The sequence below is a fragment of the Antechinus flavipes genome, chromosome 1 (assembly GCF_016432865.1).
Source record: "Antechinus flavipes isolate AdamAnt ecotype Samford, QLD, Australia chromosome 1, AdamAnt_v2, whole genome shotgun sequence".
Lineage (NCBI taxonomy): Eukaryota > Metazoa > Chordata > Mammalia > Dasyuromorphia > Dasyuridae > Antechinus > Antechinus flavipes.
In genome coordinates this window covers 48,367,489-48,388,391 of record NC_067398.1, presented here as the reverse complement: position 1 = coordinate 48,388,391, position 20,903 = coordinate 48,367,489, and the positions used below count along the sequence as shown (strand labels likewise).

The 20,903-nt window shown below is 35.6% G+C and overlaps 1 protein-coding gene across 2 annotated transcripts; it reads right to left on the bottom strand.

Moving 5' to 3' along the window:
* Positions 1 to 752: 752 nt before the first annotated feature.
* On the bottom strand, positions 753 to 20,505 carry THUMPD3 (THUMP domain containing 3). Of its 2 annotated transcripts, XM_051981571.1 has the most exons (9): positions 19,467 to 20,496; positions 18,133 to 18,210; positions 15,537 to 16,025; positions 13,495 to 13,625; positions 10,795 to 10,864; positions 6,845 to 6,960; positions 6,587 to 6,697; positions 4,439 to 4,562; positions 753 to 4,183 (listed from the first exon to the last, which is right to left on the bottom strand). In XM_051981571.1, exons 1-9 carry the CDS (start codon positions 19,761 to 19,763, stop codon positions 4,034 to 4,036), a joined length of 1,566 nt encoding a protein of 521 aa, XP_051837531.1. In that variant the 5' UTR covers positions 19,764 to 20,496; the 3' UTR covers positions 753 to 4,033. The 2 variants fall into 2 exon arrangements, with proteins under 2 accessions (XP_051837531.1, XP_051837538.1); XM_051981578.1 differs by lacking the exon at positions 6,587 to 6,697 and having other exon boundaries at positions 19,467 to 20,505.
* Between the last annotated feature and the right edge of the window lie 398 nt (positions 20,506 to 20,903).

Sequence of the window (20,903 nt, the reverse complement as noted above, 5' to 3'; positions counted from 1 at the left end):
TTTGGTTCTCTTCATTCTTTACTAACTTCTCCATAGTAACACTGCTGACCTCATTTTGTATCTTGGAAACTACTTCCCTTCCCTTCCTCCCCTCCCACCTCCCCCCAGGTATTTTCAAGGCAATCATTGATCTTTTTTGCTTTCTCTTTGTGAAGTTATTCTTTCCCCTAGTTTTAGCAATCCCCTTTTAAAAAATCTCCAGCATTCTTCAGGACAAGACTTGGATGCTGCCAGTTACCCAAAAAGGCCAAAAGCATCTTTATTCCTCAACAGTCTTAATTCATTTAAATCAGTTGGTACTACCATTTGTCCTGTCATCTAGACCTGAAACTTTGTATCCTCATCAGCAGGATGCTGTTGCCTTTTGAAATGTACCTTATACAAATGTGTTCCTTTGCCATTCCAGGTTCCCTGGTTTAAGTTCTAATTCATCATGCCACACCATTCCGTGAACAATTTATCCTGTGGTCTCTGGGCCTTCTGGTTTTTAAGAATATTCTTTTGTACACCAAAAACACTAAATTCTGACTTATTGGGAGGAGAGGAAAGGGAAATGCTGTCCCCAATTCTAACACGAAGTCATATAGTAGTAGACAAAAGAAAATAATTATTCCACACATTGAATAGATTAGGAGTTGATGATATTTTCAAGTACTTCATTTAAGAAGCATTAGCAGAAATATTCATTGTTACCCTGGAAAACAACTCATATATGTAAGTCTAAGGAAAAGATTCTTGCTGAACATTAAGGGTTGCCTTGTTTTTCAGTTTATTCAAGAAGAAACAGTATTCCAAGAACTCCAAGACACTATGTATCATTGGTATCAAATGTAAGAGGGAAAGAATTTGAAACTGAAAATCTTAAAAATGAATGTTAAAAGAGGTTTTTAACCTGTAATTGGGTAATATTTTAACAAAGTAAAAATATCTTGGAAAAACTGCCACAATAATAAACTTCTTGTCTCTGAAATGTGTTTCTTTTTTTTAAACATACAAATAACTTCAAAAAGCCAAAGCATGTTCGAAAGGTAACCAATGCTTGGGGGGGAGGGGGGGAAGAGTGTGTGCATACACATGCACACATGCTTGTGCACAAAATTTCAGACTATGCAGTACAAATCAGTTGAAAAGAACTGCAGCTAATTTAACATGGAGAAAAGACAAAGTATGAAAGCTGTCTTTTAAAGTATCTTGATGGGCTGTCACCATGTGGATTATTAAATTTGTCCCAGAGGGCAGAACTAGCAGACAGGCAGGAGGTCCTATCAGTGGAAATAAAAATATGCAGATAATTATTGGTCCTAAAGTAGAATGGGCTGTGTCAAAAAAAGCAGCAAATTTTTTATCACTGTGGGTCGACTAAAATATTGATATGGAAATACAGTGATCCAGGACAATTCCAAAAAGTTATAATGCCAAATGCAGATTGAAGCCTACTTTTTAAAAAATGTAGGGGTGGAGGGTTGATCTTTCTCTTGCCACATGGTTAATATATGGAAATATTCTGCATCATTGCACACATTCTATTTAATTGCTTGTCTTAAGGAATAGGGGAGGGAGAAAAAGGGAATTCAAAATTTAAAGGGAAAAAAAGAGGAAAAAACTAACGAGAAAATAATGAGATATGGCAATTCTGAACTAGCTCACTGCTAACGAGTCCTGGGTGTTTTTCTGTCTCAGTCTATTCAAGGACTGGTTCTGTCAGTCCATCAAAAATGAGTTATACACACACACATATGCAACAACCACCATAGAAATGTCAAGAACAGAACTATATGTTATAAAACTAAGATAACCAAATTTAGTATTAAAAAACTATAGGAAAGCATCTCCTTACTTCTGGCAAAGGGAAAAAGGGATGGATTACAGGTATACAACATTGCATATAATTCAGGCATTAATCTAGCTTTTTTTTTTCCCTGTCAAAGATTGGCTCTTAGGGATGACACATTGGAAAATAAATCATGTAGAAATGAGAATAAAGTTTTTTTTTAAGAGAAGCCTTCCACCTTCTTTTCAGTTACTCATTAAATGTTTTTACTAGGTACTAGGGACCAAAATTTGTGATCACTGGTTACAACATTACTATTTTGAATTCAGATTTGGTCTCAAGATACTGATTAGCTGCAAAAGTCATTTAACCCTGTTTTACTCTTATTTCATTTGTAAAATGAAATGGAGAAGGCAATGGCAAACCACTCTAGTGAAACTATTTGACAAAGAAACTTAGAAGAGAAAGTATGTTATCTTTGTGTCTTTGCCTATTTTTAATCAGTTTAGAGCATGAAAGTAACTTGTGACTAATGAACTCAATGATGTAATCCATAATAAGTGATGAAAAGAATCCTTAAAATATTGGACACCTCCCATCTATTCCCATACAAAACAATGTGAACTCCAACCAACGTTAACAAAAATTACCTCACAGTTAACACTCACATTTAAGATAAGGCCAAATATAATTTGATTTTATATTGTGAAATCTTGAATATAAGTCTCAGATGAATTACATGTCACATTTCTATTAAAATTATTATTATTCCATTGTACTGAATATTAAGTGAGGTCAAAACTATTTTTACAGATATTTTTGCAGTAATGGTTTATCTAAGAAGGATAAAAAAATTATATTTGTACACAAGCTCAACCAATACAAGTTAAAAATATATGTTGCTTGAACTTATGGCTGGTACTTTAGTATAAAGTTCAAATGATGTTTGCTGTCAGAATTTCATATTTGGTTGGTGTGAGTGAAGACAACTCAGAACTTTGGGCTAGGGCTCTGATGACTAAAATCTAATACAGGGCTTAATATTTTGAAAAGCATTATGCTTAATTTCAAGTGAAAGTAAGCAAGTTAAGAATCATCAGCTATGTGGTTAACATGGATTGTCTAAAATGAAGAAATGTTATTTTCTCCTTGTAAATGTGACATCAAAAAGGTAAGTAAAACTTTATTATGGTAACATGGCATAAAAAGATTAAGTTGAATACATCTGGAAACTGGTGGGAAATGATTGAACATAAATTAGCTTATACCAACCCTGACCAATTACATGGTTTGTGGGAAGGATTCACTCTCATCTGCTTTGAGTGGGAGGTATTCAATTGTACAGATTTGTGTAGTTTGCAGTGAGAAATACATGCCAACAAAAATACTGCTCATTATGGAAAAAAGGCAACCAAAGAACCCCCAAATTATATAACGTTCTTCCTCTAAAATGACCAAAAATGCTTTCCAGTGTCAAATAGAGCCTAATAAAGTGACATATCTGCCCCATCAACTTTAGTATCTGTACAACTCAAATACAAAGTTATACTTAAAAACAAAATTAGTTTGATATAATTTAACCTGGTCCCATGACTTATGTTAAAATGCATTTTGTTATAAAACAAATGGTTTAGCACAAGTTAGTCACCACCTTAAAAAAAAACCAACACTAAATTACTCAGGCAAAGAGCATAGTATACTTCATTTTGTAAGGCAGATGGCAAATTTCCCTCAATGTCCTGTGACTTCTTCATTCTTCTTGCTCCAGGGTAGTAATGTGCATGCTGTCTAAAAATGAACTAAGTTGAGGGAACAAGAAAGAATGAGTGCCACTTAAAGTAAGGCTATTTCTTTACTGAATTGTAAACTGAGGCACTGTGATAGGTATCTTTCCCAAGAATTACAATGGAAAATCTGCCTTGTAGAGGTAGACCTAAAACAGAAAATTATGTAAACATGAGAAAAACACTTAAGCAATCTCTCAACATCTTAAGGCCATCTTAAGAGAAACAAGTTACACTCCTTGGTTTGTTGGGGAAATGTGACTTAAGTTTACTAATATCAATATTCACCTTCTACATTCTTGTTACAGGATTATCTTCAGACTAGTTTGGATGCAGTGACAAATTAGATTTTTGTTACTATTTCTGCATATTTTATAACCATTTCCTCATGCTGTCTCAGACATTTTCAGTTGTGGGAGGCACATTAAACATAATTTTCAAAGACAAAGACATGAAGAAAAGACAGTCTTAATTTTCCTCAAGATGTTCCTTTTTCATGCTCTATCTCTGAAGGGTGAATGAATACTTGACTGGTACGTTTGAGAAGATAAACTGCAGCATGAAGACCTCCTATGTTCACCCAGACAGTATGCACCTTCCGCCATACATGCCCCATTCTGGATAATGCCTGTGGAAACAAAACCACAGTACCCATTTTAAAAATTACATTTATTTATTTTACTTTACTACATTATTTATACTTTATGACTTTTAAAAATACTTTTATACTTTATTACATTAACAATGCCCTTGCAATCCAAATGGCATCAGGCCCCATCTGAGAAAAACTATGCATCTAGGAACACCCCTACCATCTAACCAAAATGAAGGTTTTCTACTTGTATGTAAGGATTCTATAGGTGAACAATTTAAAGAACATTACCTTGGAAAAGCATTTCCTGTCCTGAGTAAGTAGCACAGCTCGGCCTGTCCCAGGTCTGCAGACACGGCTCATCTCCTGGAGACAAGATGGATAGAGATTCCAGTTTTTCTTCTTAGATCCTATCCTACAAAACAGTCGACGTCAAGGACCAATATTCCACTTTATAGCACACACAAAAAACCCAGTCTATACTAAAAGTGATAAGTCTCAAACATTCTCACTGACTTAAGACTAGCAATGCAGGGCTCTTTCATATCAGAAACCAGAGCAATCTTGCATGCTATCTTAACTACCAATATGCTTAGAAAATTGGCATGGATTCTGAAATGCCTTTATACTTTTTAAAAATGACTTGGAAATGAATATTTAACAGCTACAGAATGCAATAATGATTCTGAGCAACTGGAAAAAGGGAATTTCAGAAGCTAAATGATATAAAGACACCATTAATTCTGAAGCATCTAGATGATAAAACAAAGTATTCATTTGGACCAAGAAGTCCTACATATATGTAACATACCATAATACACATTCTACAATTTGTTCAGTAATTTCTTTATGACTTCTACTCTACCACAATTGACAGAGACAAGGAGGAAGGGAAGGAATTCCTGTATAATGGGAGTTGAGAAGGTAGAGTAGAGCTCCTTACTGTTTTAATCTCCACCTGCTTTTTCTATCATCACATGAAACCTCTATTTCTTTGTTCTTATAGTAAAAGCCATGTTTTAGCTGCAAAATGCAGAGGCAATTGGGTATGTCAGCAGAGAAACAAAAGTTTAGTTCCAGAGTCAGAAGATCCAAGTTCAGATGTTCAGTCTGGAACCTGGGCAAGTCACTTAATCTGTTTGTCTCAGTTTCCTCCCTTGTATGATGGAAATAACATTTACCCCTACCCTAAGAACTATGTGAAATCCTTATAGAACACTTTGAAAATCTTAAAGCACCATGTACATCATGACAGGAAAAAATAATGATGAATGTTGGAGGGGATGCGGGAAAATGGGGACACTGATGCATTGTTGGAGTTGTGAACGAATCCAGCCATTCTGGAGAGCAATCTGAAATTATGCCCAAAAAGTTATCAAACTGTGCATACCCTTTGATCCAGCAGTGTTTCTTTTGGGCTTATACCCCAAAGAGATACTAAAAAAGGGAAAAGGACCTGTATGTGCCAAAATGTTTGTAGCAGCCCTGTTTGTAGTGGCTAGAAACTGGAAAATGAATGGATGCCCATCAACTGGAGAATGGCTGGGTAAATTGTGGTATATGAATGTTATGGAATATTATTGCTCTGTAAGGAATGACCAGCAGGATGAATACAGAGAGGCTTGGAGAGACCTACATGGACTGATGCTAAGTGAGATGAGCAGAACCAGGAGATCATTATACACTTCGACAACGATATTGTATGAGGATGTATTCTGATGGAAGTGGATTTCTATGACAAAGAGACTTAACTGAGTTTCAATGGATAAATGATGGACAGAAACAGCTACACCCAAAGAAGGAACACTGGGAAATGAATGTGAACTATTTGTATTTTTGATTTTCTTCCCGAGTTATTTTTACCTTCTGAATCCAATTCTCCCTGTGCAGCGGGAGAACTGTTCGGTTCTGCAAATATGTATTGTATCTAGGATATACTGCAACATATTTAACATATATAGGACTGCTTGCCATCTTGGGGGGGGGGTGTGTGGAGGGAGGGAGGGGAAAAAAACGAAACATAAGCGAGTGCAAGGGATAATGTTGTAAAAAAATTATCCTGGCATGGATTCTGTCAATGCAAAGTTATTATTAAATAAAATAAAATTTAAATTAAAAAAAAAAAAAAAGCACCATGTACATCACATGTACTATCATCTCCATCAATACCAACTTTATTATCTCTAAAATGATGAATTTAAAATTCTCATGTGGCTTGAGAGGGAAATTTGTAATTTTCCTAAATTTCTGAATTATAAGAGCATATAATTTTATACAAGAATAGACTTACTGTACCTTACAAATGGAGACAATTTAATATATAATAATGCAAAAGAAATTGTTTCTCTGGCTTGTCCTTAATTTAGAACAAGTTTTGGGATCTCTTGAAATATTGCCGTATTAAATGACATATGACTACATTTATTTCTGATATCCTACCTCTTTCCAAATGGCATATCTGTGACAAGAATATCCACAGAACCAGTCCTCAAAGGCAGATTGCAGATATCCCACTGAATAGCATCTATGGGCAGGCCCCAGAATGCTTTACTGTGGGATGAAATGAAAAATCCTTTAGCACTGTTGGTGGTAGGAAAATCAAAGCTAAACTGGATTATCATGGAGCATGTTTGCAAAGAACCATGTTGATAGTGATTTTCTTTCAATAAACGTATTATACTTAAGTTTTATTTTTACCTTTCTTTAATCTGACTCTTTGTCAATAATGACAAGATGTTATTTGCTGCTCTTTTCACAGCCAGGGGATTATTATCACCAGCAATATGATAACAATTAGGCCATTCAGCAGCCCCCTAAAAACCAAAAGCAAATATTATAAATTCATAAATGGAAAAGAAATGGGTTAATACATAAGTACTTTTAACATTCCAGTCTTGTTATTCAATGAACAAAGAACAATTTTGGCAGGAATGAAAAAGGGTAAAGCCCTTTTATCTTTATTGGAAGAAATGCAATCTATATTTATTGATAGTGATGGAAAAGTTTGTATTATAAGTATTTGGAAAAAGTCACTATACCATGCCTTTTTTTTTTTTTTTTTTGTTATATTGGTATATTATTTGGTACAGTTAATGCTAACTTAGAAACATTGTAAGTCAAATAAAAAAAAAAACATGATTACCACTTTAGGTTTGACTAGTGGTCAAGGACACTTCAACCTCTAGATAATCAATTTCAGACACAAGGTATAGGCAGTAAATCACCATTTCTTTCATGACCAGTGATACAGCCACCACTCATGAACCTTTCTTGAACCTATTCATGCTTTTAGGATTTAACACCGTGAAGTGGAAAAAGGACTAGCCTGGTATTTGTAAAATGGATTTTCAAATTCTGGCTCTGCCATTGCTACTACATGCCTTTGGGTTAGAGAGGGAATAATGGTGTCACTGGTAAAATGACAGATTTAGAACTAGATTATCTCTAAAGTCACCTTAAGCTTTAAAATTCTGTAATGAATGAGATCTCATAATGATGAGATGACCAGAATTACACAGAATATTTGAGAGGTTGACACACCATAGTTGAATACACTGTTTGATGTTTAATATTTTTTATTTCTGTCTTTAGGAGTTCATGCTTTTAGGGAAAAGTCTGTAATGATTCATTGTCACCTCTTCTGGTTGTTTTTTTGTTTGTTTTTTTTTAAACAATTATATCATTCTAATTGTAGATTTCTTCTAATTATAATCTGGGATACTTCTTATAAGGACAAGTTTCCTGCTAACATTTGTTTATCCATCTCATGAGAGTCTTATGAGATTTTCCTATTGTTCGTTTTCGGTTTTCAGTGGTTTGAGATTTTTCCACATGGAAGAACTTACTATTTGCTGAAAAGCAGAACATACTACACAGTGGTTTCTTCTAGATAATACATAAAAATGTGAAGTGAATAACAAGTCTGATACTGAATAGCAGGGGAAACCATTTAATACTATTCTGTTTTACAAGATTTCTCATTCACTTTTAGTTTTTGAGCAAGTTAAATTAAAATTTTATATGCACTTACTGAATACCTACTACATATGAAGCACTGTGCTACATGTTAGGATATAAATATAAAAACAAAAAACAATCTTGGAAAAGTTTCCTAGTAGTGTGGTAAGGGGGGGCTAGATTGAACATTAAAATCTCAAAAAAAAAAAATTACAAAAAAGTTTCTTGTGGGAAGTGAAATTTTTAAAAAATCAATAAGGAAGCTAGGGATTCTGAGAGACAAGAATATAGAAGACAATATATTTCAGGTAAGGAGACACAAAGGCACAGAGATAAAGGAATACTGCGTTTAAGAAGCACCAAATAGGGCAATTTGGCTAGAACACAGATGTATAAAAGGCAATGATATAAAATATGAAAGATAGGGAAAGAATTTGTATTAGATTCTAAAGGCAATAAGAATTTGCTGAATATTTGAGGAGTGACACCATCAAACCTATACTTTCTTGAAAAGTATTTTTGAAGCTATGTGGAAGATGGAAGATTGTCTGAGATTAAACACTTCATTTTCAAGAACCTTTTAGTGTGAAATATTTTAGTTTCAGGAAAAAAAAGTCTAAAGGGTTTCTTCTTGCCCATAGACTTATTCCATCCTAGAGAACTCATTAAAAGTGTTACCCTCTTACTAGCTGAGATTATGCCCATTTTTTCAAGAAACAGACTATGCTTATGTGTTTAATTATCTTGTTAATTGCTGTCAATTCTATCAATATATAAGTTATATAAGTGTGACACCAATGCTTGAGAAGGACTCCTCTGGAGCTCTTATTATAGATAAGACTCATGTTGGTAATTGAACTGACTTTATGTGTTTTAGCCAGTCCATCCAGAGCTTCCTATGGATACGGAAAACTTCATACATAAGGGAAAGTTTCACAGTTGGCATAACATACAATTTTGATTGCACAAAACCAAGTGGAAGGGAATCAGTAAATTTGGGGGAAAAGTCTTTGTAGCAAGCTTCTCTGAAAAATGACTCATTTCTAATTTGTGTAAGAAACTGATTCAAATGTGTAAGAATAAGAGTCATTCCACAATTGATAAATGGTTAAAAGTACATGACCAGACATTTTTCAAAGGATGAAATCCAAACTATCATTAGCCATGTGGAAAAAAAAAAAAATCCCAGATAACTAATGCAAACAAGTTTGAGATTTCATTTCACTGTCCTCAAATTACAAAATTCACACAAAAAAAGAAAATTATATATGTTGGAAGTAAACTATATATACTGTTCATGGAGCTGTGAATTAGTCCAATTATTGTAGAAAATAATTTTTAACTATATTCAACAAAACTGATGCAATACCAATATTAAGTCTATATTTCAAAGAGGGAAAAGATCTGTATAAATGAAAATATTAATAGAAGCTCTTTTTGTGTTAGCAAAGAATTGAAAACTAAGGTGGTATTTAGAGGATGGCCAAACATAGTACATGAATGTAATGTGATCTATTGTGACATAAGAAATGATGACAGGTATGCTTTCAAATCTAGGGAAATGTGTATAAACTGATGAAGAGTGATATGAGCTTGCACATGGCAACAAGAAAATTATATGATGATCAACTCTGATGGACGTGCTTCTCTTCAACAATGAGATGATTCAAACTAGTTGCAATTATTCAGTAATGAAGAGAATCAACTATACCCCAAAAGAGAACTGTGGGAAATGAGTGTGGACCACAACACAGCATTTCCACTCTTGTTATTGTGTGCTTGCATTTTTGTTTTTCCTTCTCAGATTTTTTTTTTCTTTCTTTCTAGATCCTATTTTTCTTGTGTAGCAAGATAACTGTATAAATAGGTATACATAAATTTTAACATATTTAACATATGTATTGGACTACCTGCCATCTAGGGGAAGCGGTGGAGGTTAGGAAGGGAAAAGTTGGAACAGAAGATTTTGGAAGGGTCAGTGTTGAAAAAGTATCCATGCATATGTTTTGTTGATAAAAAGCTGTAACAGTGATATTAGCAAAATAAAAACAATTTATATAGTAACACTATAAAAACAAGTAACTTCTAAATGCTGAAGTGAAGAACTTGTATTGGATTCTAAGGAAAGAAGAAATGACTGAATATTTCTGAGGAGGAATGACATTAAATCTCTGCTTCAGGAAGAATATTTTATGAAATTAAGAACCTTTAACACAAGGACCAAAATGATTCTGACCAGTGGTATCAAACTTAAATAAAAATAGGGTTACTAAACTGGATATAAATATTTCTGAGTCTATACTTACTATTTTTATGTATTCTATTCTCTTAACATACTTCTCAATTTCATTTTAATCTGGTTATGGCCATAATCAAGAGCCACTTCTGGTCAAACACTTCTGCTCTACAGGCACCCATTAGCCACCCACATTTTGGCAGGCAGAGGGGAAAGATATAGAGCATAAGAAAATACAGTTTTTCAACAAGGCCAAGGCAAGAATTTTTTTAGTTGACTAGTCTAGATTTACGGAACAAGGGTTTTGTTTTTCTTCCTTTTTTCCCCAATGATGGTAGGAACAGGAGAGAAAACTGACCTGCTAAATTTTAAAAATAAAATTTAATTTAAAAAAGTTAAGTATCTTAAATGTTTACTACTATTTAATTCAAAAGCTAGATATAAAAGTTATTACCTCTATTGGTATGGCACCTGTTCCACACATTGGATCTACTATTATGTCAGTAGGCTGAGGAGAACAAAGCCTAGGGGGAAAAAAGCAAATAGTCTAAGGGAAAATAATTTTTAAAAATCAGGGACTTATAAAACGAATCAGAAAAACTATAATACCAATATACTAACACTACAATTCTTTTTTTTTCTTTAAATAAAAAAAGTCTTCAAAGAAAAGACTCCAAATACACCAAGATATTTATTTATAGCAATACTCATTTAGTAACAAAGAACTAGAAACCCCATGGATGCTCGTCAATTGGGGAACTGTGGTATCTGAATGTAATGGAGTACCAATGTATTGAGATAAACAATGAACACAATGAATACATGGAAAGACAGATTAAAAAGTGAAATATACCCAGGTAATAAACATGAAGGCTTACAGCAATGCAAATGAAAAGAGATAAACTTTAAAATAATTAAAATGCAAAAATTTAAAGAACAAACTTGGCCTCAAAGAAAGAGGTATGGGGGTGGAATATTGCATATATTGTCAGATTTTTTAAAAAATATTGATTAGTTTTGCTGAATTTCTTTTTTGAAATCTTTATTTGAAAAGAGCTCTCTGAGAGGGTAAGGACAGATACAGAAAAAACAAGAGATATAACTTAAATACTATTTTTAAATTTTGCTTATATCTAACTTTAAACACAAAATGGATTTTACTAGAAAACAATTTTCTCAATTCACTTTGTTAAAAAAAACACAAAAGAAAATTCAAATCTTAAAATGTATTTTTAGAATAATGAGGTAAATTTCATAAATTTCAAATAAATATGAACAGATACTCAATTCAAGATTCAAACATGGACAAGGTCTTAACCACTCAAGATAGGAAGAGGGTGGTAGAGGGCCTTGAATTCAAGTCATTTGAAGGACATGGAGATATTTATCTAGCAGAAGAGAAGGCATGATGGCAATTTTCAGGTTGAGGGTTTGTCAGAATACCAGGAACAATGGGCAGAAGTTGTAAAGATGTAAATTCAGAGTTGATATCATGAAAAACTTCTAATAGTTAGCCTTATCCAAGTGGCATGGCCTATCCAGAGAAAGGGGGTTTGGCTCCCTTTTCTTGGAGATGATCCCTTCATGGTCACTTGTCTAGTATTTTATAGTAAGGATTCCTTTCATGAATGGGTTGTACTTTCATGAATGGGAAGGAACAGCTCCTGGTCACTTCCAGCTCTCAAATCCTACCACTCTGTGACTTTAAATTACAAATGGGCCCTGATTTTAATAGGAGATGGTTTACTTTTTCTCTATTGACTTTTTGGTAAGTCAAGCTTATGAAGAAACATTAGATGAGTTGATGTGCTTAGAAATATTTTATGTAAAAAAAATTTTTTTTTTTTAAAGGGAGTAGTTGTATGGATACTTAACACTTCCTTAGCTGTGTGACCCTGGAATTATCCCCAATTGCCTCGCCAAAACTAAAACCATCATGTAGCTACATCTCGGAGAACACAATTGAAAACTGACAAAAATCAAAGGTTTCTAAATTAAGCATTGGAGGGTATGAAGAATAAAAGTGTCCTCCCTGAACAAATGACCCCATTTTTCTCTTCTACATGCCAAGATCAAACCATGAATTGTGTAGTGAGACCAAGGCTTCAGATCCCTAATCATGGAATTCATTTATGAAGAGGTTAAGATATTAAAGAAAGCAAATATAAGGAGGAAAAAAAGGAAGAGATTACCTACAGGGAGAGAAGAAAAATAGGATTTATACTCTGAAAATTGGTAAGTCCCATATGGAAATGTAGCTAATTAAACAGCTTACTCTAGTAATCTCAAAGGATTCACAGGGTTCATGAAGATCAAATGAGGTAGTAAGTGAAAATATTTGGAAAAGTACAAGTTACTAAGCAAATGAAAATTATAATTAATTCTTTCATCATGATCCCAATTGTTATCATAGAAGGTAAAAATGTCTACTTAAATTATGGCACTTAAATGGAAATTAAAGCAAAATGTAAAATTAATTTCAAATAAAATAAGTAGTTCTATGAAAATTTCCCCAAAAGAAAACAATGTTACTAGTATCTAGAAGATATGGAAAAATACTTTATTTTTGTGTTAAGAGGATAGTAGTTCATTGGAATATATAGAATTGCAGATTTAAGAAAAGAACACAGATGCTCAGCTTTTAATTGTTGAAGCTACTATTCTCTGACTATAATAATCCCCTAGTAAAGTCTTCTTTTGATGTTTCTCTACAGTGTAGCAAAAACCACAGATTCCAAAGGCCATAATGTTGAAATACAAATTCTTACAAGTTCTCTCAAAAGGAAAGAATTTGGTGAATAATTCGTCACATTTATTGTCCCAGAATCACATAGAGCTCAGATCTACAGAGTGATGCAATTTAAGCTAGAGACACCATTAAAGCCTATGTTTACTATGGACTATGACTGCTTTAGTGCAGTGTACTCAGATGTTTAATTCATTGACTCCATGCTCAAGATGTCACTCAGTTTTTAAATTTTTTTTGTGAGGCAACTGGGATTAAGTGACTTGCTTAGGGTCACACACCTAGAAGTGTTAAGTGTCTGAGGCTGGATTTGAACTCTGGTCCTCTTGACTCCAGGGCAGGAGTTCTTATCCACTGTGCTACCTAGTTGCCTGTTATCCAATATGGATGTCAAACTAAGTCACTTACCTGAGCATGCCATAAGCAAGAGTGGATCTTAGAGTTGTAGGACCAAAATGTGTAATATTTCTTCGATGGAGACTCTCTTCTGTCAATGCAATGCCCACAACTATTTCATTATTATGGACATTTAAGAGAACCTAGGAAAAGGTTCAACAAGGTAAATCAACAGGACTTTAGGCATGTTCAAATTGTATATACCACTAAAAGAAATCAATGTTTCAAATTTCCATAACTTGGTTTATCTGGAATAACATAACATAATACTAATGGAGCTAAAAGTATGTGAAGGGACGACTCCATAATATTAGCAAACAAAACTTTATAGAACTATATTCTAGATTTTTGAGCTCAAAAGGACACCATCTCAAAATATTTTTAACCTAGATGGTGTTTTTTTCTTCAGTCAACATGTTTTTATGTACATTTTGTCTCATCCATCCCCACAGCATCGCTATGAAAGAGATAGATCAATTAAACCAACTGTATTTTACATATTTATGGACTCTATTCACTAATGAAGGTTCTGACCTATGGTGCCAACTAATTATTTAGTTCTTTCAGCCTCATCACAAAACAATTAATTCCTTAGATGTCATAGGAATAATACAATTGTAGTTGAAAAGAATTTTAAAGGCCCACTTTCCTCCCTCCCTAATATGTGAGTCCCCTCTATAACAAGTCTGCAAAGCTTTATTTCAAATACAGCCAATGATGAAAACCTGCTGTCTCCTCAGGGAACTCACTCTGTTTTTTAAAAGGTCTTCCTTTTATTGAGCTGTGATAATAGCTCACAGAACTTTCCATATCCCGAGAAGTAAGCAATGATAACAGTAACTACTTATATTGTTCTAAATAAATGAAACATGTTTATGGGGGAAAGGAAGCCTCAGAAACCATTTTTCCAAACTACACAAAACAAGAAAGTAGCAGAACCAAATTTGAATACAGGTCTCCTAAATCCAAGTCCACTGTTCTTTTCACTATATCATGTTATCTATCTTTTAACTTCCTTGAACCAGACCTTTCCAGTTCTTTGAATCTACAAAAATTAATTCTTCATATACTTAACTACTTTTCTCAGGAAGTTTTCTTGATTGCAGCTAATAAATGTTACCTAGTTCCCCATATATAACAACATGTCTTTGGCACAATCCATATTGTCTCCACTCCAGGACTTCCTTCTAGATTAACAATGTCTCTCTTTAAATGTGACAATCAAAACAGAACACAGCTTTCCACTTATGGTCTGACCAGTGGATGGGGTAACTACTATTTACCCTGTTCTGAATACTGTACTTTTATTAATATACCCTAAGATCACATACATTTTGGGGACACTAACATCATACTTTTTGCTGGTACTTAAATTATATAGTTAATTTTTAAGTTAAATTTCCATAAATGTTATTTTTATAGTTTTGGTTCATCATTCTACTTTGTTGAGTTTTTGGGATTCTGATTTGGTCAATGAAAGAAACCAACTATTTTGTTCACTTATAGCTCAACTACAAATTTTATATGCAGGTCATTTGCATTTTTGTTCAAGTTATAAAAGAAAATAGTAGCTGGTCCTTTTATGTTTGCAAAGTACTTTACATATATATATATATATATATATCATCTGAGTTGATGTTCCTAACAGTCAGGTGAGATCAAAGAAGGAAGCTGAAGCTTAAGGGTGTGAAATGACTGCTCAACATCACACAGGCAATAAAAGGTAGAACCTGGGGTTGAACCAGGCCCTCTCATCCAGCTGCAACAGTATAGACAGCAACTTGGTATAGTTGGCAGTACTAGACTATAAATTAGGATTATAAATTCTTTCCAAACCTGGATGTCACTAACTAGCTGTGTGACATCCTTGGGCCTCAGTCTTTTCTAATGAAAAAAGGAGTGGAACTAGGTTGTCCTTTAAGGTCTCTTCCAAATCAAACAACTCTATGAGAAGACTCAAGAATCCTGAATCTTTTAAATAGCCATAATTCTAAGGGAATTTTGCTGTACAACCACAAAAATTACACCCAAATTTGCAAAGAGATAGCTTGTACCTCTACATCAAAGTTGGTCATGTCAGCCTTCCATTTGAAATAGTCCTGAACAGCTCCCCCAAAATCTCTTGCTGCTTCATTGGATGTAAAACTATGGTTTTCACCTGCCCTGTTGCAGGTGACTCGGAACTTGAGCACTTGTGGTTCAGCTTCATCTCTGGGGATCTCATTAACTCTTTTGTTCTCAATGGCAGATGGTTTTTCTGAAACTTTTTTATTGTAAGCTAAAATGGGAGTTTCACCAATGGTACCATCTTGGTTTTCAATGGTTTCTAAGACTGCCTCCATAGTATGATTGGTGATCTGCTTCTCATCTCCCATGTCTCCTTGTCCATCATCCATCTTTTCTTTGAATATAGTATTTTGTTGAGTTAATTTTTTGCGTTTTGTCTTTTTTTTCTTAAAGCTGGTATTGATTTTCCATACTTTTAAAGGGTCTGACCAAGGAAGCTTCCCAGCCAAATCTTCAAAATCCTTTAGAACATCTTCCTTTAAAAAAGAAAAACCAAAATCCAGATATTTCTCAGGCACTTTCATTTAAGCAACAATTAAGCAATGAGCACTATTCCAAGCACTATGGGAAATAAAAAAATTACCACTGTTTTCAAAAGCTTATGGTCCTTGGGAAAACAAGATATACATATATGAAATAACTAACAGTTCAAGGTAGCAGATAATTAATGTCCATATGACATTCTAGGAATTCAGGGTTCTAGGAATTCAGAAGGAGTGATTGATGCTGGCTGGGATATCAGGGAAAGCTTTCATTTAAAATAGGCCATGAAGGACTGGAGAGGATATGGCACTTTTAATTTTATAAACATGGAATCATTTGGACTCTTATTTTGTAACATAACTAAAGAATAAACTACTGTGAAGTTCTAAGCAAGAGGGTCAAAAAAAGATCTGCCATTAGGGAGGGGAGAGGGAGGAAGAAAAGAAAGCAAGAAAAGGAGAGAGAGAGGAGGATAATTACCATAGGGAAAAAAAAAAAAAGAGAGAATCAGCTCCCTGAGTATGACATACCTTGGTCTTCCTGATCCACAAAGTGGAAGGTACAGTTAACTACAGAATCAGAAAGTTTTTGGAGCTAATTACCAAAAGTAAAGGTCTCCCAAAGATTTTTTTCCAGCAACCCTACTAATTTGTTGTGCTTTTTAGTATCCCTTAGTGTTGATTCAGACCTCTGCAATCCCTTATCATGGCGAGTTCTCTAAGCCCTAGTCCTAAATTGACCATATTTGATACCAATAATGACATTCTACTGCTTTTAATTATTCAGAAAACAAATCTAGATAGCTTGCCCCTTTTGGGAAAGTGCTCTAGGAAAAAGAAAGCAGACAATTTTCCCTCTGGAAAGAAAGACCAGGTATGAGACCTGCTTGATTACTATCTGGGGGGAAAAAGAGAATAATGGTTTTCCTGACAAAAAAGCTGAGCTCAACATCTCACAAACAGCTACAGATATTTAGCAAGGAAACTAAGTAACTTGAATTCAAAGAAAAATAAATTCCTACATGGAAGTCCCAATAGAAAAAATAAAACAGTAGAGAAGCTGAGGGGAAAAAAAAAGATCAACAAAGAAACTATTATAACAAAGAACTACTATGTGGTAAGATAGACTTAAGCTGCAGAGAAAGAGTAATTCAGAATTAACTAGACTAGAATCCCAGAAAAGTAAATGAAATAGCCACCAAGTATGGGGCTAAAAAAACCAAAAATAAAAACTGAAGGAAAAAATAAGGAATGAAATTGTAGCTCTTAATTTAAAAAAAAAAAATCTAAAAGTAAAAGTATTTGAACAGAAATTCCTGAAGAAAAGAACACCCTAAAGCCTTTAATGTAGTTGAGGACTCTTAGCAAAACAATTTATAGAAATTATGGAATTATAAAATTCACTGATTCATCAAAAAATATTTTAGTATTGTCAAAAGATAAACAAAATAGAATCAAGTTTGTCAGTAGCTTAAGTTTTAGTTTCCAGTAATTCCCAAGACTAGGCTATCCAAATTCATTACCTGAATGATCAAAAATAGTAGGATTCCATTATTAATATCAAATACTGTCACTTTAGGACCATCTCTAAGATACCTACCAGAAGAATTCTGAATTATAAATTTTCCTGCATGATTTACCTGTTGTACAAAGTTTTATTTTTAAGTGAAATTCACAAGGTTAAAGTGTTTGCATTTTTTTTGCAGCCACAAAAGAATTTTCCCTTCTGTAGTTCTGAAATTTTATCTTGATTCTGATCTGATCTCCCTTTTCTAAGCCAATTAATTTAGAACTTTCCCAGTAATTATGAGGCAGTTCTCTAAGTTAACCAAATACTTCATAGGAAATACAGTGAACTAGTTTAAATCATGCCAGAATCCAATCTATTTCCTAAGAGTCTAAGCAATCTGTTTTTATTTTCTAAAAACTTAGTCCTCACTAAACAATGACTGTTGGAACAAAACTGTCATAAACCCCAATCTTATGAATATAATTTAAAAGTTCCCATATAATCCCACTTTATAAAAAGACATAGTAATGTCACTGAATGTATGAACTGAAAAGATTCTTCGCAGAAAATAATTTACTTGGGATAACTCACCTTGGTTTCTTTGAATTGATAATCTCTAAACTCCTGAACAACAACAAATAAATTATCAACTGATCTTAGACTATGAACCTAGGGAAAAAAAAAAAGAAATGTTTTAGTTAATTTCTCTTGAGAGTAAGGCTATTTGTTCAAGAAATATTCGCTGTGTGCCTACTATGTGCAATGCAATACTGGGTATATAAAGGCAGCTATGAAGCTTTCTTTCATGGTATTTAATCTAGTGGGGAAAAGATAAATACAACTAAGTTTAATGTAAAGCATAATGTAAAAAATACATTAAGTTTAAAATATTATGTAAACTCTAAGCGGGGTTGAACTGTTAATGTGTCAATAAACTATTATTTCACCAAAGCAGGTACTGCCTATATAACTCAATGTATGCTGGTGGAGTAGTTTGTTGTTGTTTTTTTGGGGGGTGGGTCATTGACTTAATTCGAAATGCAGAAAAGCAATCCAACACCATATCCATACAATGAAACCTTTCTAGTCTAGTAGGACTTGCCAGAGTGACCTTTGAATTCAATCACTTCCATGACACAATTAGGCACTGGATGAAGACAATTTAGTAGAGGAACTATTAGTAATTAAAGATAAAACAGCTTTAATGGTTGTAAAGCCATAGATTTGTAAAATTGGTTAAGTAGATTTCTGCCAATTACAGCTAGTGTGACCGTAAAGCAATTAATATATTTCTATTGGTCTGTTTCCTCAACTTGAAAATGAGGGCAGAAAATTAGATGGCCTCTAAGGTGATTCTATAATCTTATGATTTAAATGAAGATTATTTTTTAGTTTTAGATCCATGAGACTACTAATCTTAATTTTGAGGTCAGCTAAGTGTTGCAATGGATGAGTCCTGGGCTTGGAATTAGGAAGATTGATTTCCGTGAGTCCAAATCCAGCTGTTTGTAGTTCTGTAATCCTGGGCAAGTCACTTATCCTGTTTGCCTCAGTTCCCCATCCTTAACTGAAGAAGGAAATGGTCTTTGCTAAGAAATCCCAGGTGGGGTCATGAAGTGCTGGATATTACTGAATAACACCACATACTTTTGGAAGAGATCTAGGATTATGATTGGAGTAAAAACTCCAAATCAGCAACTATTTTGCAACACACTGTGATGGAAGTGCCCAAGGCCATTAAGAAGCAAGTCACAAGAATCGGCTGTCTCGGATTACGTGGTCAGTATTTTTCAAAAGTAGGTAAGGGATCCATGGCACATCTTTTATTCATTTATAATACTGTCAGAGAAATAATTTAGAATATGAGAAGGATATAGGATGAAGGCAGGTTGGAACATATATTAATTTTTAGTATATTTGCAAACCTTGGACAGACTCTCCACTGAAATGTCAAAGTATATCTTGCCTCGGTCTTTGCTGATTCTGGACTGCGAGCCCAATTTCTCCCTTACTTCATCGGCGGCCGTCTGCTCAAAGCCGGTAGGCACAGTGGCCCCAATCGTAACGCAGAGCTGGTCGGGGCCGGGCACGGGCACAGGCCCGGACGTAGGATTGGGGTCGAGGCCGAGGTCCGGGCGGCTCTCCACACTTCCCCCGGCAGGCGCCTGCTTCTCCAGGCTCACTTCATTGAGCTGCTCGCAAGCTGCTTCGAGCTCAAACATGCCGGCACCTCTTCACGAGCGGTCACTCCTGCTCTCGGCTATAGACTGGAAGGAAAAACGGGCTCGGAGAAGCCGATCACAGCACTCGACAAGGAGAAGCCCGGGCCCAGGCCTCTCAGGATCGCTAGTGAGTTAAAAAGCCATGCTTACAAACGGCAAAATTAGCGTGGCCGGCAAAGAGAGGGTGAGGGGCGGGGTCCTGGGGGAAAGGAACGCCCACGGCTCCTTTGCGGAGGTCCGGGAAGGGGCAGAGGGCTTTCCGCAGCGTCTCTCCCCTCTTCCTTCTTCTTCGCCTCACCAGGGGCCGGCCTAGGAGACAGCCGAGATCCCTGCCCCGCCCCTGAGGGCCAGATGGGGGCGGGGTCTCAGTGAGGCCCGGCTAGGGGAGCGGCGGCGAGCTCCGATCACCTTGGGAGCAACGGCTGCCCTCCCGCCGTCCTCCCCTCGAGAATAAAAAGCCGTGGCGGGGAGACCCCACCGGTCACTCTCTACCCCCCTCCCCCCACCCTCCTTCCCGTGGAACCGCTCGCGCTCGTGGACACCACGCGGCACAGGGGAGAAGAAAGACCGACTCGTGCACTTAGGTCTCTCGATGAATCGGCCTCCTTCCCTCAGTCACTGGCGCTCCCTCCACCTCTTTCCGGGACAGTCAGCCCCGTTACCTGCTGGAGGCGCTTAACGCCTGACGACCCGAAGAACTACTTCCGGTTACATCGTCAGGCGAACCGGAACTTCCGGGTCACAACGCCAGGCGCCCTGGAAGCGGAAGGCTCGGGTTCCTTTCACGCAGTTTCCGATTTTTAGCTGCGGCTTGAGGTTGTTTCTGCGATTCGTAGCTGGAATTGAAGAATGCGTGATCCCTGGAAACTCGCTGGCCAGAGCAAACAACTCGATGCATGCTATGGCTGGGTCTCGGTGCAGGGGAAGGAAAGGAGGGAGTAGGGGTGGAATCTTCTCCGAGACTTCCAGAAGACTTGCAGGCTGCTTGCCCCCTCTGGTTAGGGGGGGGAAGGATGCCCTCCATTCGTCAAGGAGTTTCCCAGGGCGGCCCTCTGAATACTTCAAAGCAAAGCATTTGTTAAGTGTTTGCTTGACCAAATCCTGAGGTAACTCTGGAGGTGCCAATACAACAAAAGCAAG

Coding starts and splice junctions, on each gene's coding strand:
- THUMPD3 (XM_051981571.1), bottom strand. CDS start 19,763: ATGTTTGAGCTCGAAGCAGCTTGCGAGCAGCTCAATGAAGTGAGCCTG. Junction 18,211..19,466: donor CAGTGGAGAGTCTGTCCAAG/GTTTGCAAATAT, acceptor TTTTTTCCCTAG/GTTCATAGTCTAAGATCAGT. Junction 10,865..13,494: donor CTTGCTTATGGCATGCTCAG/GTAAGTGACTTA, acceptor TTTTCCCCCTAG/GCTTTGTTCTCCTCAGCCTA.